This window comes from Nematolebias whitei, chromosome 1, assembly GCF_014905685.2.
Source record: "Nematolebias whitei isolate Nwh7 chromosome 1, NemWhi1, whole genome shotgun sequence".
Lineage (NCBI taxonomy): Eukaryota > Metazoa > Chordata > Actinopteri > Cyprinodontiformes > Rivulidae > Nematolebias > Nematolebias whitei.
Window position 1 is genome coordinate 66,841,109 of NC_056498.1, and position 19,986 is coordinate 66,861,094.

The 19,986-nt window shown below is 37.4% G+C and overlaps 1 protein-coding gene across 1 annotated transcript in view; it reads right to left on the reverse strand.

Annotated features, from left to right (window-relative positions):
- The window catches only part of kcnh1a (potassium voltage-gated channel, subfamily H (eag-related), member 1a), an 81,206-nt gene that overhangs the window by 51,603 nt on the left and 9,617 nt on the right, over positions 1–19,986 (reverse strand). The window contains exons 4-8 of the mRNA XM_037697816.1: positions 10,423–10,529; positions 9,938–10,066; positions 6,803–6,921; positions 6,285–6,677; positions 795–821 (exon numbers count right to left, since the gene is read on the reverse strand). Of these exons, the coding sequence (XP_037553744.1) occupies positions 795–821; positions 6,285–6,677; positions 6,803–6,921; positions 9,938–10,066; positions 10,423–10,529 (775 nt within the window). The remainder of the gene's footprint in view (positions 1–794; positions 822–6,284; positions 6,678–6,802; positions 6,922–9,937; positions 10,067–10,422; positions 10,530–19,986) is intronic.

The following is a 19,986-nucleotide window of genomic DNA, read 5'->3' on the forward strand; positions in this document are numbered from 1 at the left end:
CATATATATAGACATAAGCAAGCATGTATGTACACATGCACATACATACAACTTACTGACACAGCCGACCATTATGTGTTTGCCAGTTTGTGTTTATTTGTCTTTCAAATTAATAAAACATTAATAAAGTAAGGATTAGTAAAGATTAATAAAGTATTTTTGAATTGAATCTCACTGAGCTATGACTAGTTACTGAACAGCATTCATGAGAAAGTCTCCTGGTGTGTTTCAAGTCCAAATTTTACTACATGGATTTTAATGTTTAATTTATTAAATGTACATCTACATCTGATTAACGTTTGGAGTCAACTTGATTCAAGATAGCCACCACAGCTAATCACTCTAGCCTGCAAAAAAATGGCTATAATTCAGTTTAATAATTTAAAAGATATGCAGGTACATTTTGCTATTTTAGTAGCTTAAAGACACTCCTAAAGCATACAGTACACCAATAGATTGCACTGCATAATATAGTTATGTTGGCTTGGAGAGGCAAGGCAGTGGGTAATACGTATTCCTTCAAAGAATGCTAGTTTCATTTTCAGATTAAAACAAATGATTCATGACTCTTCTAATTTTCTCAGACGTTTGAAAGCAAGAAGCTTCTGCTCTCGTTTTTTTTAACACTAGCTCTCCTGCAAAAGTAAAACTTCATAGAATATGTCAAATGTGCGACTTCTGCCATTGCTAAACACAGATGCACAGATATTTGTGTTGTCAAGTGTGAACATGAGCTGCACGGGAAAGAAAAGCATATTTTTTCATTATCATATTCTAATCAAAGTGAAGCCTACTTGAGTGACCGCTTGGTGGTTCCAATTCTTCTCATCACGTCCCATGCATGAACACAGGCAGAAGAGGAAGGGGAGGGGTGAGGCCATGCAAACAGAAAAAAAAAAAAAAAAGGGGGGGACAAAAAAGAAGAAACAAAAGCAAGGCATATGTAAGAGTCAATAACAAATAAACTCGTGAAAAACTCAATAACCAAAAATGAATGAACAGAAAACAAGCAAAAAAAAAAAAAAAATCATTCATCTGTAAACTCAAGTGTGAAAAATGTGATCAAAACATGCACTCAACACTTTAACACCTAGAATAACTTTGACAGCGGCTCTCTGTTAATATTAGCTTTTATTTGTAGATCTGTTGGGGTGGGGGGGAACAGCCATCAGAGTTATTCATGTCAGTCATTAAGGTCCGCAGCAGCCGCAGCAGCAAGATGTTTCAGTGCAGGCATAATAAAACAGACAATCGTTTCCTCGCTCTCATTTATCCACGCCATGAATCGCCTCAAACCAGTCTGAAACAAACGGGAGGCACTGAGTTATTGCAAACGCTCGGTGGAAACAAAACCCTGGATGAACATTTGGAGAAAACACATTCCTGATCTCGTAAAAAACAAACCAAAAACTAAAACGTCCATGGTGTTAGGAGTATTAATCAGGAAGTCTACGCATGCAGAGGCTTAACAAGTTAATGATTTTAAAATTCACATGCAGAGAATGGTTAATGTGTTCATTAAAGAACAATGCACACTTAGTTCAGAAATCTATTTTTTATTGATTTATTCTCTCTGTTCTGTAATATTTATGATTCCATTGTTTACAGTGTACTCTACTTTGAAATCCAGCTGCTAAATTATCATCCTAGTCATCTTTCAGACTTCTTGATGAGCTAAAATCATCTTTAATTGCCATTTTTGATGAATTTTGAATTCACTGTAACCTTTTTTAGGATCTAACATTTAGTATATTTACAGCAGCATGTGAGGTGCAATGTTTATACTGAACCTCAAGGAAGCAGAAAATAAATTAATGAATGTGATTTTTTTTAACTGCAAAACAACACAATGCAAAAAAAAGAATGTTCTAGAAATTTGTTTACGAGCTGACAATACAAATGGCAAAATCTTTCAGATTATGATCAGATCATTTTAAAAAGGGACGAAAAACCCTATTGAATATATTTAAAAATTGAGATGGAAATCTTTAAAATATATTTTTTGTCAAATTTATGGCAATTATTTGATCAAAGTGAGTATTTCTCACACTTTTCAGATTTTATTTACCAGATTTTGTAACAGGGACAAAGTTCTCTATTCTTGATGATACCAGGGCCGAGTCTACAATCTTACCTCTAGCGGTGCTTCGCCCCCAGTGCTGATAATGGCTCTTGGCTTGAATAGCACAGTGGCCATTGGTGTCAGAAGCATTTGAAATGCATGTGTGTGTGTGGTGGTGGTGGTGGTGGTGGGGGGGGGGGGTCATGGGGGTCCTTTCCCAGAAAATTTTGAATAAAGTAGATGCCATTTCCTGCATTCAGGTGTATTTTAACAGGTTGTTAAACATCTACGTTTACCTACATAAGTAAACACTTGATTCAGTAATTATTTTTGGCACAACAAGAAGCAGCTTGACCAACAGCTCTCCTTGTGTGAATAGAGCACGCTCCGCTTCAATCACGCAGCTTAACACCCTCCCACCCCCACTCCACCCTCGACAACTGGCGCACAATACAAACAAGTTAGCTAAGATGCTACAGACATAGTGCTCCGCTGGATTGAATGACAGGTGGTGTCGAGCATTTGACTCGTGCAAAAAAAAAAAAAAAAATCAGATTTTACTGGATCATTTAAGTGTCATAATTTATTCCATATTTATTCAATATTTTGGTGAATCTAAGGTTTGAGAACTGAATTTCCTAACAAAATTGTAATGATGGTTTCTTAATTTTTCAGGGGTGCTACGTTAAAATTTAGGAGTGCTTGAGCACCCCCAGAAAGAGGCTACAATTGTCACTGGATGATACAAAGTGGATCAAATACCAGCAACAGCATCTTTGAAAACCACAAAATGATTTTTTTTTCTTTTCTGCTGACCTCTAAGACTTTGTGCTTGAACCTGTCAGCATTTAGGATGCAGCAGCTCTGAATGACTCCAGAGAAACAAAAAAGCTGGACTTGCACAAATTGTTCGGTGCTCTCTGCCCACACTCAAGCCTCTCTCTCTCTCTCTCTCTCTTTTTAAACTTTCGTACTGATTTTCACATTACCTCATTCTGTCTGAGCCACCTAATAGTCCCCAGTGTGGCGCTCACTCTGACACACTGCACGGTTAAATGCTTTCACAGCATTTCACATCACCACACTGGCACAATAACACACATGCACCATGACCGTGACGCACTTGGGCACCCTCAGAGACACAAACACACACACAGCGATGCACAATAAGGAATGGCAAACGCAACATCTCCAAGTGCAATTCAATAAGTCTGTTGAAGGAGAAGCGGAAGTCTCCATCTGGACCATTGCAGGCATGTATAGAGACATTTAAAGCAGGCACCATTAACTAAACATATTCCAACATTCAGGTGTGGTCATTTATTGTTTTAGTCACTAGTGAATCATATTTTTTATACTTGCTTTCAAGAAATAAACAACTCAATCAATAAAGATCTATTGTCATTAAAGTTCTGTTTGTCACATGAAGTAATTTATAAAAAAATAATAAGGCATCCACCTAAAACTGATCGCCTCAAACCATTAAAATCACGATTTCCCCTGATTCAGTCCTTGTCAGCTGTCAGAAGGCGTTAATGGTTTTTGGGCATCAGTGTCGCAGAGCACAGGAGTGTGCCCCAGTTTAACAAAGCAACGCCACTTTGCCAATTAAAATGTGCCAATTATCTCAAGATCCTGTGATGGCTCTCCAGCAAACACTCATCACTGTGGCAAAACATTTAGAGATCCACAAACGAGCATATTATCACGCTCAGTCTGACTTGTTTTCTCAGTCACAGGAAAGAAAAAAAAACTCTTTCTGATAAACAGTGGTTTTAAACGTAGCTTAAACACTATAAAATAATAATCTGTCAATCGCTGTTTGGGTTTTAAAATAATATAAACGTAGTTTGGAAAATCAGCTTCTACTTTCACATCATTAATTTATGTCATCTGAACAATTTCAGTTTGTGCTTTTTGTTTGGAGTACAGTAGTCCCCCGCTACTTCGCGGTTCATTTATTGCAGACTCACTCTGTTGTGGTTTTTCAAAATAAGATCGGACATGACACACATGGCTGATTGATGGATGAGCCGCACGATCGGCATAACATTTTTATTTAAAATAAATTATTTAAAATTATTTAGCACCTGCCGCACATTTGTGGAGCCCATACTGCAGGATAAACTTCCTGCTGCAGCTGATCAGCTGATCAGCTGATCAGCTGTTCAGCGTGCAGAGCGGAAAAGTGGGCGTGGCGCTTGCAGGTGGCAAAGGGCAGATGAGGCAGGGAGCTGAAACCATGACATTCTGTGCTCTTTTAGAGCGCTTAAAGTTTAGAAACATTGTTTAGAATATTATTACTTGTACTACTATTCCTACTTCGTGGTTTTTCACTTATCGCTGGGCTTCAGGGTACGGATCTCCCGCAATAAGCCATGGACTATTGTACTCCAGGTTTAACTCAGCAACCAGTTTTACTTGTTACAAAAAGAAAAACTGAGAAATCAAGATTCTGATTGATTTACTGTATTCTGCATGACTCAGTTTGTTTGCAAGTAACAAAACCAGATATCTCCACTTGCACAATAACATTCTGCAAAGACCCCTAAACTATGTTGCAGCAGATTTTTAAGTATTTTTCAAGCGCGGACAAAGACTCACATATGACTTTTTAATTCTGTTCAGACGATAACTATCAATTGGTAGTGCAGAGGTTAGAGGAGATGGGCGTGTGATCATAAAGTCGCAGGTTCAACTCCCGGTACCGTCAACATCAAAATGTGGGTGGGATAGGTGAAGCACCCACACCTGCCTCCTCCCTTATTAGCCCCACTCTGGGCCCCTGAGCAAGGCCCTTAACCCCCATCACCTGCTCCCAAAAACAGGTCTCTCTTGAAAATGAGTTCTCGTGACTCAATGAGACTACCTGGATATAAATAAAGCATAAATGAATTTAAAAAACCATTAGAGACTTTTTTCAGTGACAAAAGGAGAAGTGCCAAAATCTTTATAAAAATAATTTAATAATAAAATAATAATAATAATAAAATAATTGTTTTTAACAATGCCTGAGAATATTAAAAAAATCAACGTGTTGTGGTTACTGAGCCAGACTTAAATAAATCCACCCTTGTCCTATACTATAAGAGCTCCGCCTCAACTAACCCTAACAATGTGGTAGTAGTACTTTGTACTACAAAGCTGGTTATCTACTCTAGATACAGGATTTCTGACTAGGGATCTGTAAAACAACTAATAATAATGCTGGAAGGAAACCAGTAAAACATGAAAATAAAATTAAAATGCCTGTGATCACATAAAATTAATAGGCTAACAAGAAGTATTACTGCTGCCTGACCATTAGCATTAATTAAAAAAAAATACAAGTAATGAACTGCACTTACTGTCTTTTGTTGATACACAAAATGTGTGACCTTGTTATGTCTTTATATTTTAAAACATTTTCACAATAAATCTGTAATAAAGATAAAACCAGGCCTGTCTAGTGAGTGGAGTTTAGTTTCATTATAATGTATATGAACTCATGTATATATTTGTATAATTGTACATTAAATGCAATAGTTACCTCATGATTTTACTCAGTTTTCCAGCACAGACAGGGAGTTTAGTGAATATGATTAGCTCTGTGCACAGAGACTCCCATCACACAATGGTGGATGTTAATTATTAATGTATTATTTATTCATTTAAATGTTTTTAAGGACACTCATTGGTTGAGAGGTACACTGACACGTACTCTACCAGAAACCTAAACTGCTCCAGCGTAGCTTGCTGCATTAACAGAGCCAGACAAGAAGGGAAGCAGCTTTATGCCTAAAAGTCCCATGAAGTTACCTCACAAACCCACTAATCTCACTTCATGGTGCAAAACACTAGTGACTCTGGAAGAAAAAACAAAACAAAAAAAGAGCAGCTACGGTGTTTGTGCCTTTAACACTAACTCGATCTAAAATACCATTTCAAAGCATTTTAATGCAAATATACTACTCTTTGTCCATTAAAAGCTGTCTATTTTTCTAAACGTATAATGTGTCTGATTCAATGTTTAGCTAACACATTCATTTATTAAATAATTTAAAAGGTTTGCATGTCAGAAAGGAACTACAAAAAATAAAATGTATCAAACATTTCCTGAGTTATAATTAGATTTTCTATCACCTGAAGCAAAACAGCAAGTTCCCATGTTTGAGGAAATTAAACCAATAAATGTTTTTAATTAAAAAAAAGTTTGGCAGCATTTCAGAAACAATAAACTCACCTCATCTACGTTCTCAAAGGCGTTGATGACATCATATGGCAGGCAGGAGAGCAGGTCGATAACAAACCAGGTCTTCAGGTAGTTCATTCGGATCAGTTTGGGGTCAGAGATGACCTCCCCAGCCGGGCCAACGAATGTGGTGTGAAAGTTTAAAACAATATCCACCAAGAAGATGACGTCCACAATGCTGTCCACCACCAGCCAGGTCACGTTGTTCTGCTTCGTCTTGAAGGAGACGTTGTAGGGCACCATTATGGCGGTGTAGAAGGTGAGGATGAGGATGACCCAGTCCCACGTGGTCTTGAAGAGGCAATAGTGCAAGATGATGTGAGGAGGAGTTTTGGGGGTCTCTTGCTTGTACTGAGGTAGAATGTCTGAGCCGAGCTGCAGGACCTGCAGGAATAACATTCACAACAGGAAACCTAATGAAGAAATATCAGTTTTCTACAGCTTCTTTTCACTTCAATATCAGCTTTAAGCATTTTACTAAGATCAGACTGAAACAAAATTAAACATACCTCAGCAAGACGGGAGTGCTTGTGGACGTTCTCTCCTTTATGGACTGTGGGCTGCAGCTGCTGTAAAACTCCCCTGCTGCTTGTTAAAGCTCGGGTCAGTCGGGCGAACTTCCCCCAGCCTGGAGTTAAATACAAACAGTTTGCATCTTTAACAAGTTTTCTGGGGCCTTAAGCATTTCCATTTCAGGAAAACCAATGGCTGAAAAAGATATTTGGGGTATTTAAGAATCTTTGAGGGTTTGTTATGAACACCTTACTGACCATAAATGCAGAACAAATAGTTGAGACAAACCTCTGTATTCTAGCTAAGGTTCTAGAAAAACTGATAAACACTCCAGTCAAAAAGGTTCTGGATTTAACATCTTACCTTTCCATCAATCTGGCTTCAGAAAACAACACAGCACGACTGCTTCACTGAAGGTTTTTAATGACGTTGAAGCACTGGATGCTAAGTATTATTGTGATGCACTTTACTTAGACCTGTCTAAAGCTTTTGACACTGTGGATCATAACATCTTATGTCATAAGCTCTCAGAAATTGGTTTCTCAGATCATACCATTGGTTGGTTCTCTAACTATCACTCAGATCGGAGACAATGTGCTCAACATAACGGTACTTCTTCCAGTTACTTAACGGTTTACAATGGTGTACCACAAGGCTCTGTCTTAGGACCCACCCTTTTCACAATCTACATAGGTAACGTAAGTCAGAGCATCCCTGATGCATCCTTACATTTCTACGCTGATAACACAGTTGTTTGTTGTTGAGCTAAAACAGTTGCTAAGGCTTTCCAGCTTTTGCAATCCACTTTGACATCATCCAGTCAGATTTGTTCCAACTCAAACTTGCACTAGATACCAACAAAACCAAAGGGGTGTTGTTTTAAAACAGAAAGTCAGTCCCAGCAGTCCTTCCTTCGATTTTATCCTCGAATGTTGCTCCTATTGAGTTTGCTGATTCTGATAAATATGTGGGTATCTTGGTCGATTCGTATTTCTCTTTTAAGCTCCACGTGGACAACTTGGTGAAGAAACTGAAAGTTAAACTGGGTTTCTTTGTCACTTTTGTGCCCCTTCCTGACATATTTTTTTTTGTTTCCATGCCCTTTTTATCTGTCACCCATCCTTCAGCTCAAGCCTGCTCCCTCCAAGCCTTGCCATGCCAATCAGTTCAGCTTCACCTGTTCACCTGCCTTTATAAGCTCCACGTCCACAACCAACCAGTGCTAGATTATCGAACATTATCAAGTAGTAGATGTCCAGCGTTCATGCCACAACCTTGTTTGACTTCCCGGTTCTGACCTCTTGCCTGCCTCTTTGACTCCTCGCCTTGCTTATCCCCCGCCTGATTTGAATCTCTCTCTCTGACCACGGTAACAACTCTGCTCTTCTTCACCTCAACTCCATCGCTTGCCTTGTACTCTGAATTTGGTTAGTGACTGCCTTTATTCTCAAAAAAACATTCACAGTCAAAGCCAAGTCACTAACTCTACTGTCTCTGCAGATCCGAGCGGCCCACAGACCCAGACCTCCACCAGAGTTCCTGCTTTAAAAAATCTTTTAAACCATTCCTGCGTTCTGGTGCATTTACTGAATCCAAAACCTGGTTTATGTCATTCATTTACTAAAACAGATCCTGTCTAACTCTGAATGTTAGGAAACGCCTTGTAACTGACTTTCCATTGACTATGGTGACATTATTTACATGAATGCTCCTACAAGCACCCTGCAGATGTTGGACACTGTCTACCACAGTGCGCTAAGATTCATAACTGGCTGTAACTACCGCACCCACCGTTGCACCCTGTATTCACTGGTTAACTGGTCATCATTAACTTCATGCAGACTCTCTCACTGGTACATTTTCATCTTTAAATTACTTCTTGGTCTGCTGCCTTCATACATCTCCTCCTACATGTCTCTGCGTGAGTGCAGCTACAGCGTGCGCTCTCAGGACATTATTACCTGCAGTGTCCCCTCAGTGAGGACTGAACTAGGCAAAAGGGCCTTCTCCTACTCCGCTCCTGTTTCCTGGAATATCTTACAAAAAGATTGTCTTCAAACAGCTGCTAAGTTCATGGCAAAAAAATAAAACTATGAAGACATGTTCCTGTTAGTATTTTACACCACTTTACAACGTAGCTGTTTTTGTTTCGTTTTTCACTATCATTTTCTTTTTTTTCCCTCAAGTTGTATGTTTTTTTTAATGATTATCTACTGATGTCATCATTCTTTGTTAAAAATAGGTTTCTCTTGTAAACGAGTCTGCGAGGCTCAATGAGACTAACTTGTATAAATAAAGGTTGAATGAAACCAATAAAAAAGCACATTTTCAAAGTCTGTAGAGAAAGAAACATCTAGCCAACGCTAAATAATAGTCACTTCCAGTGTGCAAGATGCAATCATATCTTTACTTGTTCAGAACTCTGGTTCAGTTTGTAAATACTTGAGAAAAGCATGAATACACAACTTCCTGTCTGAACTACTCTTCACTGGCTTCTGCTTCACTTTAGTGACTGATTTTGAATCTTTAGTCCTTCCTTTTAAAGTTTGTTATGGACTAACACCATTTCATTTAGCAGATCTTATCTGTATTCACAGCTTTTAGTTTGATCAGCCTTTTTTTTTTTTTTTTTTTAATTTTGCTATTAAAAGAAAAGAAAAGAAAGCTGGTCAGTTGCCAGGCCCTTTATCAAGGTATTCAATTGCTTCAAATTTATTTGCAATCAAAAACCTTGTTTTGTTTCTGTTGTAGTCTCTTAAACTAATTTGTATTCTATTTTGGCTGGCTTTAACACTTTTCCACCCCCAGTGAATACACGTATGCTGTGTGCTAATAACCATTATGATGGAGCTCATATTTATCTGACTGGGTACCTGCCAGAGCAGATGCACAATGCGTAGGGTTGAATGGCGATGGGCACCAATTTTACCTGTGCCCCTGGATGACATATTGTAGATCATAAACACATCTGTTACAAATAGTGAAAAAAATAACCTTCAACTTCATTTTTCTGAATGATTTGGTGCCAAAATACGGATGTAAATTCGTTTACTCAGCTTAGATCTTTCTGAAGCTGACAAACTGTCTCATGGAGGCATGAAGTTGAACAAACATAAATTGTTGACTCAAACCTTTAGAAGAATCGTCTTCAATGGGCTGCTTAAAGGCCGTGATGTCGCTGAACGTGCAAAGGAACAGAACCACCTTCTCCTGCTCGTTTCGAATGGGAGCAATCTTCACAAAGAACCAAACAGGTGTTCCTAAAAGAGAGCAAGTTTAGCTGCAGCATCTGCGTTCTTTTAGAGCAAATTCCTCTGAGTGCACGTATCAGAAATCACGATTGCATAATGTGAACTAAAACGTTTTGGATTTATTTTTTTCATTTCTGAAATTTTCAGCGCAGGTGCGCGCGCATGAGGGTTCCACCTGCGAGTGGAAACCAAGGAAGGTCTTTCCAGTCTGGCTCTAAAACCAATTAGCACATTTCTACAGATGCAGAAATGTCCTGGGCTGCCTTTGAACTCAGAGGCTCAGATGCATTTGCATTACAAAAGAGTGGAGATTCTCTTTACTTATTCATTTATTTATTTATTTCACGTTCATCACTGCTACTTACTGTTCTTTTTGTACATCAGTATTTCGAATGAGTTCATCTCGTAATTTTCAAATGTTAGTCGGACTTTTTCTGTCGTGTCCTTGTCTGTGAGCTCCCCGTACATGAAGCTGAAAAACAAGCAAAAGAAAAATCACATTTGAATATTTAACTGACAGCCTTTCTTGCCCTAAATTGTTTGTTGATTGAAAAATAACATTGTTTATCTACAGATAAGAGATTACATTTCAGATTTAGTGTCAACTCCAACAATAAATTCATACAAGCGCCGCCCCCCAGCTGCCAAAATTACCATCTTAATTTTCAAATGAGCAGCTGCTTCTCTCTCCATCCCCTCTAAAGCCACTTCTCCTAAGTGTAAAACATCTCTGCTAGATGCAAAACACAACACATTCCCTGATTTAGTCACAAAAGCAACCATTGAATTAGACGCAACCAGTAATATTGTTTAGTCAGCTTTGCATATTTTTCTGTTTTTGTTGCCAGCGGATGAATAACAGCCCATTAAAACCACAACGCTATTTCCAGAATATATTGGAGTGACTGTGTAAGCTGTAAATACAAACAACATGCAGTGATTGGAAAATTCCATAAACACATTGTCTTCACAGTAGAAACATAATTAACAAATATATATATATATATATTTTTTTTTTTTTCATTTACCCTTTATTTATACAGGTAGTCTCATTGAGCCACGAAAACTCATTTTCAAGAGAGACCTGTTTAGGGGGTTAAGAGCCTTGCTCATGGGCCCAGAGTGGGGCGAGTGAGGGTGGGGGCAGGTGTGGGTGCTTCACCTACTCCACCCGCATTTTGGATGTTGTAGGTACCGGGGCTTGAACCGGCGATCTTCCGATCATGGGCCCACCTTCTCTAAACTCTGTGCCACCACTCTCCATATTCCATGTTTAAACTAATCATTTAACATTCTTGAAAAACTATATATTTTTTATTTTTTTATGGCAGCACATCTCAAAAACCATGGATGTACGCCAACATTTTTCAGTCAGGTCATCTGGACAGTTTCTTTTTTTTTGTGCTGAAACGTTTCGCCTTCGATCCAGAAGGCTTCATCAGTCAAGGAAACACACAACAAAACTGATTCTTCCCCAAACAGCTTACTCCAAAGTGGAACAAACCAGTTATATTGGTGCTCAGATGGTCTCTTTGGCAAAGAGACCATCTTAACGTGGAAGGCGAAACGTTTCAGCACAAAAAAAAAAAAGAAACTGTCCAGATGACCTGAAATGTTGGATTGTATACCTGGATTATTGAGCATGGACTTTGTTGTCATGGAGGCATGGTTACATTAACCACAGTGAAGCACCTTTTTTCTTCTAACAGTACGTAAACTTGGGAACTGAGGAGGCCATTTGCTGGAGATTTTGGAGGAAAATGTTGTCCCATTCTTTTCTGATGTAGGATTCTAGTTGTTCAACTGTCCTAGGTCTTTTTGCTAGATTTTTTTTATTATTATATGAAGCGCCAAATGTTTTCAGCCCAGTTAAGTTGTGCTGTTTAGCATCATCTTGCTGGAATATGCAATGCCTTCCCTGAAAAAGATGCCGTCTGGATGTATATATTGTTCTAAAACCTTTGTATAATTATCTTCATTGATGGTGCCTTTGCAGAGCTATAAGCTGCCCATGTCATATGCAATAATGCACCCCAATAGCATCAGAGAGGCAGACTTTTGAACTGAGTTGATAACAGGCTGGATCTCTCTCATTTTTAGTAGGGAGGATGTGACATTCATGCTTTCTAAAAATACTTAATTTTGATTCATCTGACCACAAAAGAGCTTTCCTCTTTGCCTCAGTCAATTTTAAATGATCATTAGCTCAGAAAAGACTTTGGCATTTCTGAATGGTGTTTACATATGTTTCTTTTTTACATTTCAACCAGCAATTGTTGATGGCACAGTGAACTGTTTGCACATAAATGAATTGATCCATAACAGAATCAGAATTATTCTTAATGCAGTGCTGCCTGAGGGTCTGAAGATCTCTGACACCCAATATTGACTTTCAGACTTGATATGACACAATCCATTGTATGTATCGCATCATATCATTGTATGTATGTGCATTAAATGTCAATGTGCAATGAGACGGTGTTTGAAACACCCCATAGACATCTTGTGGTAAAGTTAGACAATAAGAATTCAAAGTTTAAAGATAAAAGCAGCAGCAATAACTTGAAAACAAATTATAAAATGGTACAAAAGGAATTAAAGATCACACACGAGGAGATAAACTATGAGTCGCTTGAAAGCAGCATCGACCTAACAGTAGAAATAAATCCTAAAAAAGGATAAAAGGAACGACAGGGGAGATAACCTCGCTGACTGTGAAAACACGAGTTCAAAACAAATGTGCTCTGATTATAGCTGTACTTTTGTGTAAAGAACTCTCTAGAGCAAGAGGTGACAATACTTTTTTCATCTTTTTTCTTTTATTTATTTCCATTTGGTCTTGCCCTGGGGCTCCTTTGTGCTGCTCACTGAACAGAAAGCAGGCAGAAGGAGTCCTCATCATGAAAGAGGTGTAGCCAGCATCATTCAAGCTGTAGTTAAAGCTGCAGACACTGACACAGCCTGTTCAGCTCCAAAATAAAAGCAGAAGTAATTTAAGAATGAGCAAATGAACCTATTTGAATCTAGTAAATTTAAATCTGAAAAGATATTTGAAAGACGTGCATCTTCTTAACAACGGATATTTCTCTGCAAAAAATATAATGTGTTTAATTTGCATTATTTACAACTTTGAGAGTTTTTAATCTAAAAATATTTATCTTTATTTCTCCAAAAAAAATTATTCTTGTCTGTGTGAGAGTACTAAACTGTAGTCTTGAATCTGATTTTAAGTCTACCTAAAACTGTTTTGCCAGTTTTCTTAATTAACACTTTAACATTCTGCAAGTCAGTTAGTTATGCTAAACTAAACTTGATCATAATGGCATGAATGCATTGTACCAGTTATAAATATGGATATATAACATACTAACTAAAAAAGAATGTTATAACCAAGCTACCATGAATAGTAAATTATTGGATGTTGCTATAGATGGAAGAGGGGTGGGTCTAACAATAAGTTTATACTTCTACCCACTCCGTTGAACGTGTAAATGTACTTTACTACTGTTTTTTATTTTTGCTTGATTTTCTTTTAAATGTATTTTTTTATATATAACTTTGTTAATTATTGTATTATAATATGTTCAATAAAGTTAAACTCAAACTAAAAATGTTTTTTTTTTTTTTTCACTATTGAAAGTTTGTTTGTATGGAGCAGTTGTTCAACACAAGGTTCAAGGTTCTTTGTTGTCATTCGTATCATATATGGTACATGAGGTGGAACAAAATTGTGTACTCAATGTCCCAGTTACACCCAAAAATAGTAAAAATATAAAGCATAAAAAGAAGCCGTATACGAGGATATAGGCTATACACTAAAGACTAATAATGTAAAATAACATCCTATATTAAACAGCAGCCCGAACATAGTCGAAGGCACATAGCCAAGATGGCAGATAATATTTTAAATATGAATGTGTCTCCAAATAAGTTATTTTTCCTAACACATGGCTGCTTTAACCCACCAGCACTGATAATATATACAACCAGCTGAGTTTCACGATAATTTAACACTGAGAACACCAAATCAATATCCAACTAAATGTAAAATATGGCCACTGTCTCCTCTTCAGGCTAAATATTGAATCCAAAGAAATTCTGTGCCAAAAATAAATAAATAAATAAAGATCCTTTTTTTTCCGCCTAGTTACGCCAGAACTGTGCTGCAATAAATAATAAACAGGATTAAATTGAAAGTCTTTAAAATCTACCCCGAATGACTAAAAAGCCAAATGAAGCCTGACTTCTAATTGGCAAAATGCAAAGTGCCTTTTTAAAAACGAATTAAACCTGAAGATCGGTCAAGCAGCCGTGAACACCTTTAACCACGCTGCAGAGGTATTCATCTCACTTCACGTGTTACTGCCGCCTTCAACAGCAGCCGCCTCAGCAGGATCTAAATATAGCTCTGAACCTGTTATGAAATACAAAAAGGACAGCTATATCTAATGAGACAATCTGACGCTTTTCAGACCACAGCTTGATGTAATAACGGTGATTAATGTCAACCTTTTCTCTCTTCTCTGCGCCAGAAGGAGCGCACTTTGCTTCAAAGAAATATATTGCATAATAATTTTTTGAAATTGCTTTCTTGTCATGTGTGGGGAAAAAAAACCCCAAAGGTTTGCCACGGTGTTTACAATATCCAACGCAGACATAAACATAACGGACACAACTGTGGAGGCACAAGAAGGATTCGTTCAGATGGAAACATCTTTGATCGCCGCACATCCACAGTTTTTGGGGACTCGGGAGGAATGAGCGAGCGTTTTCAGAAAAACATCCAACATGAATGTTTCACAACTTCCAAACCACACTTGAGAAGATGGTTTCAGATAGAAACTAAACAAGCTGTGGGAAAATGCTGCAAGAGAATTAAAAAAGGTTATAAAAAAGGTAGTTAAACAAAATGTTAAAAAATAAGGTGTTACATCCAACTTCTATACCTCTGAAACACTTTATTATGAGGATCACTACTGAATACTATAATAAAGGCATTGCAGCTTTAAAACAATTCATATTGCCAGCTGCTTTTCAAGACGTACTGATAAACTAAACTCATCCTGCACTCAGAAGGAGCAAAGCCACTGTGTAGCTAATTGATTTAATTAACTAATTTTGTTTTTCAAATGTAATTCCATTTGTTTTGTTCAAATGTAATTCCATTTGTTTTGTTCAAATGTAATTCCATTTTTTTTTTACCACTTCTGCTTTGGCTACTTCTGCTTTGGCCATTTCCACTTTGGCTTAATGTAATTCTGTTTTTTCAAATGGTGTGTTTATGTTGTTTTTTCAAACGTAATTCTGTTTTTTCAAATGGAATTCTGTTTTTTCAAATGTAATTATGTTTTTTCAAACGTAATTATGTTTTTTCAAACGTAATTCTGTTTTGTAAAATGTAATTCTGTTTTTTCACCACTTCCACTTTGCCTTTTCTGCTTTGGCCTCTTCCACTTTCGCTACTTCCACTTTGGCTATTTCCACTTTGGCCACATCTGTTTTGGCCACTTCCACTTTGGCTACTTCTGCTTTGGCCACTTCCACTTTGGCTACTTCTGCTTTGGCCACTTCCACTTTGACTACTTCTGCTTTGGCCACTTCCACTTGGGCTTAATGTAATTCCATTTTTTTCAAACGTTGTGTTTTTGTTGTGTTTTTTCAAATGTTGTTCATTTACACTTCAGGGCCAACGTACTTTCGGTCAAACTTTGTAAAATATGTTGTACATGGTCTCTTGCAAAGTTGTGGGATCTCACTTGCTGTGATAGAGCTTGAAATATGTGTTGAGGATGATTCTCAGCTACTACCACACCCAGTGACGTGCGGTGAGGTTTGTGACAGGTGAGGCTGACTCATCTGGAATCGGATGCTCACATATATGAACCCAAAATAGAAGCTTATATTTCAATTTAGCCTTTTTTTTAAGGCATCTAACTATGCTTTAATCAACTCCATACTCCTCTTTTTAAATAAATAAAAAAAACAAGTATTATCTTACCTTTATTTTAAGATGAATGAGTTTGGAAAAATTATGAGGTTAGAAAAATCCTTTAATTTTGAGATATGATCTTCCCTTTTGTCTAAACAAATTTAAACAAGAGTACCATTTGCTCCCCTGCCCCTCTGTGTAACAGAAGAACGCACAGCGACTGCACCTGCTTCAATGTCCCTATGGGGCAGCACTGCCCCCTATTGGTGCGGCAAGGTACTTTCTGCCTCACCCTTTTTTTTATTTTTAAACTTTATTGAACTACTGAACATACAGAACAAAAGCACACAAATAGAACAACAAATGACAATCTCAAATTACAATGATACATATAAACATATACAAATATCTACAATCATACCTCCTAAGGTCAACATATTCTAAAACGAATTATCATATCAACCATCATAAACTTAAATTTAGGTAATAATACTATTTAAGAGTTTGCAAATAATATAGTACAGTAAATTAAACAACTAACTATTTATCTAAGAATCTACATAATTACTAAATAATTTGTCAGAGGGCTATATTATCTGAGCGAGGTGATCAGAGAGCTTTTTTGCTTGTGGTTTTTTAGCACTGTCTAATGAAAGTTTTAACAACTGGAGTTCTTGTTTGAATACAGATCATAATGGTTTAGATTTGCCATATCTGTATTTATGTATGTAGAATTTTAATATTATGATCATGTTATTGACAAAGTATTCATTTTTTTTATTTTCAGATACATAACCATATAATATATTCTGAACGGAGAAGGAGTCTATGTTCATAGATTTGATGGTCAGGAGATCGTGAAGGGATTTCCATAATGTGTTCACAGAATGACAGAAATAAAATAAATGTTCTGTTGTTTCAGGTTTGTTGCATATATAACAGTTATCACATTCAAATTTAAATCTATTTCTGATAAACTCGTTAGAAGGATAAATATTATTTAGTTTTGAAATGTAATTCTTTATATTTAGGTGGAAGAGGGAAACCCAGATATGTTGTCATTATTTTTATTCTTTCCTTCTTATCATATAAATCGTGAAACTTTCTTCTTACCTGACCAGAATATATTGTTTTTATTAAATGTTGTCTTAAAAAATTGTTGTTGCATTTATTGTGTGTTAAATTTAGTCCATTGAGATTGAACTTTCTGCCTCACCCTGTCTGTTTTAAATGTGCGTCTATGACCAATTAGAAAGAGAAACATGTCACACACATTCACTCAATATGTTAGACAGACTGTAGAACATAGCAGCACGGTGGCGCAACTGGTAGAGCTGCTGCCTCTCAGCGAGCAGGTCCCTGGTTCAAACCCCGGTCCAGGGGCCTTTCTGGGTGGAGTTTGCATGTTCTCTCCGTGCATGCGTGGGTTTTCTCCGGGTACTCCGGTTTCCTCCCACAGACCAAAAACATGCATGTTAGGCTGATTGGTAACTCTAAATTGTCCCTAGGTGTGAGTGAGAGAGTGAATGGTTGTCTCGTTTGTCTCTATGTGGCCCTGTGATGGACTTGCGACCCGTCCAGGGTGTACCCCGCCCCTCGCACAGTGATTGCTGGACATGGGCACCAGCGACCCCCGTGACCCAAAATGGAACAAGCGGGTAAAGAAAATGGATGGATGGATGGATGGACTGTAGAACATCAGCATGTGTAGCACATGTATATTGGTGATTTAAAGAGAGACAGCAATGGGCATGCTCCAACCGTCTACTTCATACAGCACCACCAGAGGTGAACCACAGCACTACACCGCCTCACCCCGCATTTCTTGCATGCATTTGTACAAGCAATGTGTAAATTCAGCAATTTTGACAATCAAAGTGTTGAAATAATTCAGAAAACAGTTTTATAAAACACTTTCATAGAACAGTCAAGTGGTCAATTGTATTTTCTCTTATCATTGTTAGTATTTTACTTGTCATCATGACAGGTGAGCCTCCCCTGACTGCACGTCACTGACCACACCATGCTTTACCTGGACATCTATAAAACTCATTGAGCTAGAGCCATTTTCCTGTTGGCTAATGTGGATTAGCTGTGGCGGTCGTCCTGAATTGGTGCGGTCCCGGAAGGTCAATAGTTGTAGTTGTATATCTAATAATACCTTTCTGAGAGTTTCATTCAAAATCATCCAGTAGTTCATGAGAAATATTGCTAACACACACACTGAGATAGAAGGAGGGAAAAACAAGTTGAAACATCACTGTCACCTTTTCACCTTTTGACTTTTGAGAACAATTTTCATGTTGAAAATGCTATTGATGAGCATCAAAATTAAATTTGTATCATAAAAAACTATATTATAACTTGGGTATATTTAAAAAAGCATCATCAAATATTCACATTGTGGCTAATCAGCTGATATTTTCCCTGCTTTTGTTTGTTTACGGTGGAAAAAATGCTGCCTGAGACGAGTGCACGCACACAAATCTCACCCAAGTTTGTCGCTGGTTGCTTGGAGACAGAAAAAATATCCAGGAAGCACTTAGTTTTTTTTTAGTTTTTTTTTTTTTCCAGCTGTAGAATCGAATGCAGGCTGTATCTGTCAAGCTGTCAGATGAAAGCCCTGCTACTACTTTTACAGATGAGGAGGAGGAAGAGGACAACCGAGCAGCAGGTAAATGGGAGCGAGTTCATAATATTCTGAGTTTGGGGAGTTTAGGAGCTGCATTCATACAATGACTGCCTCACGGTGTGTGCTTTGGGATTTTTGACAGCCTATTATAAATGTTGAGGAGAGTTGTATCAACTAATAAACATAAAAAAAAAAAAAAAAACTTCTGCGTTTTCAGCTCACACCAATAAGTGTGCACACACTCCATCTGGTTTATGTGATTTCCTCTGATTAGACGCATCAAGGTATTGTCACAGAGCGGTGTCCCAAAGGTGAAATTTGTTTTACCTTCAGTGTACCAAACAGACTGCACACTGTGGACGTGAATGTGTTTAGAAGTGGAGCACAGGTTTTAGCTGTCCAGTATAATGCACCAGCACACCAAGCAGCAAATCCACTCAACCAGTGGTCTGAAAACTTTGCTGCACGGCTCACATTCAGCTTTTATAGTTTGTTGTTTTTGGCAGCGTCTCAGGCTTAGATCAGCCAACATTTTAATTCTAATATTTCTAGTATATTTGGAAGTTTAAAAAAAAAATCATAGATTCTTATTGTTTAGTACAAAATCCTTTTTGTTAGGTCTGTGTATGTGTTTTTTTCCTTTGGTTTTTTTTTTTTTTAGAAAATGAGTTTCTGTATTCTCCCCCGTATCTTCATTTGAAATATTGTAGGTATTTTGTTTGTCTGTTGCATCTGATTTACACTGGTTTTGCTTGGGTTGTTTGCTTTTTTATTTATTAGATATTTGGGCCATCCAGTCTGCATTTCATCTCAGTTCCACACGAGAACAAGGAAAATGGTGAAAATGTAGACACTTGGAGAGTCTTAGGAATTAATTAGCTTGATAGGTCTCATGTTGGTTCACAGTCATAGCTGCAAAACACAAAGTGATGCTTTTTAAATCTTGTCCCAGCAATCAGCAGCAGTAATCAGCTTCTAAAACCAAAAGGCTAACAGATGCCCACAAAGCAGCAGAAAGCTTTATAACGATGGAAAAGTGACGGGTGGTCGAGACATTTTTATGATTCAATAGCAGTTAGGAAATTTTAATTAACATGTTAAGGTTTGGATGACTAAAATAAGTTTTCGAGAACTGATCCTGTGATTAAACATCCTAATTACAACAAAAATCCTCTAAGTCAGTAAATTACATTTATTGGATGATTTTTAAAAATACATTCACATTCTTTATCACACACCAGAGAGCTGAAAAACATGGTGTTTTTATCTGTGTGTGAAAGAGAAAATTATCTATCTATCTATCTATCTATCTATCTATCTATCTATCTATCTATCTATCTATCTATCTATCTATCTATCTATCTTTCC